The sequence below is a fragment of the Chiloscyllium plagiosum genome, unplaced genomic scaffold, assembly GCF_004010195.1.
Source record: "Chiloscyllium plagiosum isolate BGI_BamShark_2017 unplaced genomic scaffold, ASM401019v2 scaf_33634, whole genome shotgun sequence".
Taxonomy (NCBI): domain Eukaryota; kingdom Metazoa; phylum Chordata; class Chondrichthyes; order Orectolobiformes; family Hemiscylliidae; genus Chiloscyllium; species Chiloscyllium plagiosum.
The window spans coordinates 1-4,439 of NW_025198132.1; the positions used below are offsets into that span (position 1 = coordinate 1).

The following is a 4,439-nucleotide window of genomic DNA, read 5'->3' on the forward strand; positions in this document are numbered from 1 at the left end:
GGTCTGTAACTCCCTCCCGGGTATCTGTTATTCCGTATATAACCCACCCCGAACCCCTTGAGATGATAACTGCAGTGACTTTCTGTGAAATGATTCCCACCGACAGGAACGGACATTAATCATTATTACCGGCTGACTCAGACACAGAGACAAACAAAGTTTAGTTTGGGATTATGGTTGGTATGCACTGGTTGAACCGAAAGGACTGTTTCTGTGCTGTACATCTGTGACTCGACATCTGTAATCAGATTGACACGACCTCGGTGTTTTTCCCAAACTCGAGTGATGATGGATGGACTGTGGGATAATTAGACACTCCGTCTCAAAGGCAGGAAATGCGAACTAGCGCTGTGGTGGAAAGGTTTCCGCTCGCATTACACGCTGGGGATCTGCATTGTTACAGCGTCATGACAGCGTGCACGCCGCTCAGTCCATTACCCTGTGCTCTCCCACTCTCTGAACAGCGGCTCAGTGGTTAGAGCCGCTGCCTCACGGTGCGATTCCAGCCTTGGGGCGACTGTATGATGGGTTTCCTCTGGGTGCTCCGGTTTCCTCCCACAGTCCAAAGATGTGCAGGTTGGGGTGGATTGGCCATGCTAAATTGTCCCGTAGTGCCCAGGGATGTGCAGGTTAGGGTGGATTGTCCATGCTAAATTGTCCCGTAGTGCCCAGGGATGTGAGGGTTAGGGTGGATTGGCCATGCTAAATTGTCTCATAGTGCCCAGGGATGTGAGGGTTAGGGTGGATTGGCCATGCTAAATTGTCCCGTAGTGTTCAGGGATGTGCAGGTTAGGGTGGATTGGCCATGCGAAATTGTCTCATAGTGTTCAGGGATGTGCAGGTTAGGGTGGATTGGCCATGCTAAATTGTCCCATAGTGCCCAGGGATGTGCAGGTTAGGGTGGATTGGCCATGCTAAATTGTCCCATAGTGCTCAGTGCCCCCCTCCCCACCCCCAAGGCATCCCATCAAGACGCTTGAGACACTGAGGCCTAGTCAGTGGAAAGTGATTTTAATCGAGGCTTCTAACGCGTGAGGAACAAACAAATAGCAAAACTTGCCCAGAGGTTGGCGGTTCCCCACCCTTCCCCCAATCCTCACCCTGAGGGATCTCCACTGCCACTCCACCCCCCCCCAACCCCTCCAATGGTGCGGAGGCTGCGTTGTGGGGGGTGGGGAGGGGGAGCTATTAGGCCACAGAAGCCATTGCTTCTCACCGAGATGGGGAAGGGGGGGAGGGGGGGGGGGGGGAAGGGAATCCATTTTGGTTTCAGTCTCGCTCCCCTTCGCGTTGCCCCGACAAAGGTCAAAGGGAACACTCCTCCCCACCACCCCTCCCCCCCCACCCCCCGCCACCCCCTCCCACTCCTCCCTGGTTGGACCCTTATTTGTTTGAGGAGGAGAGGGACGTGAAGGGGGTAGACTGACCCCTCTCGCTCCCCGCCCACACCTCCCCCAGGGCCAAAAGTGCAGAAAGGGATGACTGAGCCCTTCCCATTCGCAGCGAGGGGAGGGAAGGTGGGATTCTCACCAACCCCAGCCCCCTCCCCCTCAGAAGCAGAAACCCCGCCCCTCTAGGTCGGCCCGCGCCTCTCGGATCTGAGCCTGCAGTTCCTCCGCGGCCCCTCGGCAGTCATTGAAGGTGGCCAGGCGGTATCCCACGGTGGCCAGGGAGTAGCAGCCGAAGGTGACCAGCAGGTAGGCGGGCAGCGGCCAGAGGAGGCGGCGGCCGGATTCGGGCAGGCCCAGGCCCAGGGCGTCGAAGGTCAGGCCGGCCCAGGTCCCTCCCAGCAGCCCCAGCGTCAGCAGCCACTGGCCCAGCTTTGTCATGGTCAGCAGGTGGCACGGGGTCAAGGGTCAGCTCCTCCTGTGGCGCTAAAGGACAGAGAGAGAGAGAGACACACACAGAGAGATTAAACCCAGAGAGAGACGCTCCAAGCCCCAGCAACCCCGTCTGGTCAGGAGAGGCGGGGCGAAGAGCCGGAGCACAGAATCCCCACAGTCTGGAAACTGGGCCAACAAGGCCAGACCAACCCTCCAAAGAGTAACCCACCCGGACTCATTCCCCCACACTGGTCATCTATATTTACCCCTGACTAATCCACCTTAACCAGCACATCCCTGGGCACGACAGGAGAATTTAGCATGGCCAATCCACCCTCACCTGCACATCCCTCGGCACTATGGGACAATTTAGCATGGCCAATCCACCCTACCCTGCACATCCCTGGGGCACTACGGGACAATTTAGCATGGCCAATCCACCCTAACCTGCACATCCCTGGGCACTATGGGACAATTTAGCGTGGCCAATCCACCCTAACCTGCACATCTCTGGGCACTACAGGAGAATTTAGCATGGCCAATCCAACCTAACCTGCACATCCCTGGGCACTATGAGACAATTTAGCATGGCCAATCCACCCTAACCTGCACATCCCTGGGCGCTACAGGACAATTTAGCATGGCCAATCCACCCTAACCTGCACATCTCTGGGCACTACGGGACAAGTTAGCATGGCCTATCCACCATGAACTGCATACCTTTGGACTGTGGGAGGAAACCGGAGCACCCAGAGGAAACCTACACAGACACAGGGAGTACGTACAAACCCCACACAGAGAGTTGCCCCGAGGGTGGAATTGCACCCGGGTCCCTGGCGCCGTGAGGCAGCGGGGCTAACCGCCGAATCATCGTGGGTGTGATAGTGAAAAGGGCACGGGGCTGGACAAGACAGGCACACATGAGAGACAGCAAGAGAGAGAGAGAAAGAAAGAGACACATTGGCACAGGGAGACAGTGAAAAAGGGAAAGACTGAGAGAGAGGGAGTGAGTGACACACACACAAACACATACACCTGGAATTGTGAGAGAATGAGAAAGAGAGACATGGGGTGGCAGAGGGGGGAGACAGGGAGGTAACAGCTAGGCAGAGGGAGTGAGAGATGAGCATGCAGAGGGAGGGAATGACAGAGATGGAAACTATCTCTATGGAAGTTTCAACTTTGAAAATCAGACAGTAATCCAGCAGGATTTCACCAACAGAAACGGCGCTGGACAAACATATTAACCTTTTTGGAGATGTCACTGGGAAATCCAATAAAAGGGAAACCAGTTGATGTGACAGATCGAATTTCCAAATGATGTCTGAAAATGTGCCGCACAGATGACCAACACTGAAGGTTAGGATTTAGGATTTTAAACACAGGCACAGATTTGCTTAACCGACAGGAAAGGGAGAGCAAGGGGGTGTGGGGAACAGGCTGCGCGTAATGTTGGAAGGTTCGGTGCTTGGGATTTTTGTCATTCACGTTTACGACTTGAACAAAGAGACACCGGGGGTGCTCTGAAGACGGGCTGGAAGTGGACATGACAGAAAGTAACGCAGAAATCCACAGTAGCCAGGCAGGGGGCTGGAAGAACCCAGCAAGACAGGCAGCGTCGGGAGGTGGGGAAGGTGACATTTCGGGTGGACGGTGACAGGTTCAGTGAGTGGCCAACAAAAAGGGGCAGAGAGAACACAGCGTGGGGAAGGCGCAAACTCGTGCCCTTTGGTGGTAAGGGACAAAAAGGCAGGATTTGTTTCAGCAGGGATGTGAAACTTCTGAACAGTTCAGCAAGAATACCAGAAACCTTACAGAGGTTTATAAAATCCTGAGGGGCCATGGATAGGATAAATAGGCAAGGTCTTTTCCCTGGGGTGGGGGGGGGTCCAGAACTAGAGGGGCATAGGTTTAGGGTGGGAGGGGAAAGGGACCTGAGGGACAACGTTTTCACACAGAGGGTGGTACGTGTATGGAATGAGCTGCCAGAGGAAGTGGTGGAGGCCGGTACAATGACAGCATTTAAAAGGCATCTGGATGGGGACATGGATAGGAAGGGTTTGGAGGGATGTGGGCCAAGTGCTGGCATATCTGGGTTGGCATGGACCTGTTGGGCAGAAGGGTCCCGTGCTGTACAGCCCAATGATTCGAAACACTGCAGGTTAGCACGCAACTTCAAAGGTAAACGAAATGCAAACAAAAATTACACAATACTTTGATCCACTGATTCAAGTCTCAGAGATGTACAGCATGGAAACAGACCCTTCGGTCCAACCTGTCCATGCCGACCCAGATATCCCAACCCAATCTAGTCCCACCTGCCAGCACCCGGCCCATATCCCTCCAAACCCTTCCTATTCACGTCCCCATCCAGATGCCTTTTAAATGTTGTCATTGTACCAGCCTCCACCACTTCCTCTGGCAGCTCATTCCATACACGCACCACCCTCTGTGTGAAAAAGTTGCCCCTTAGGTCTCTTTTATATCTTTCCCCTCTCACCCTCAACCTATCGCCTCTAGTTCTGGACTCCCCGACCCCAGGGAAAAGACATTGCCTATTTATCCTATCCATGCCCCCTCATGATTTTATAAACCTCTATACGGTCACCCCTCAGC

General features: G+C 54.4%; 1 protein-coding gene across 1 annotated transcript; it reads right to left on the minus strand.

The window, feature by feature from the left end:
- Window positions 1-995: 995 nt before the first annotated feature.
- On the minus strand, window positions 996-1,904 carry dpm3 (dolichyl-phosphate mannosyltransferase subunit 3, regulatory). Its single transcript, XM_043684826.1, has one exon. The coding sequence runs from the start codon at window positions 1,827-1,829 to the stop codon at window positions 1,551-1,553; it is 279 nt and encodes a 92-aa protein (XP_043540761.1). The 5' UTR covers window positions 1,830-1,904; the 3' UTR covers window positions 996-1,550.
- Window positions 1,905-4,439: the final 2,535 nt, after the last annotated feature.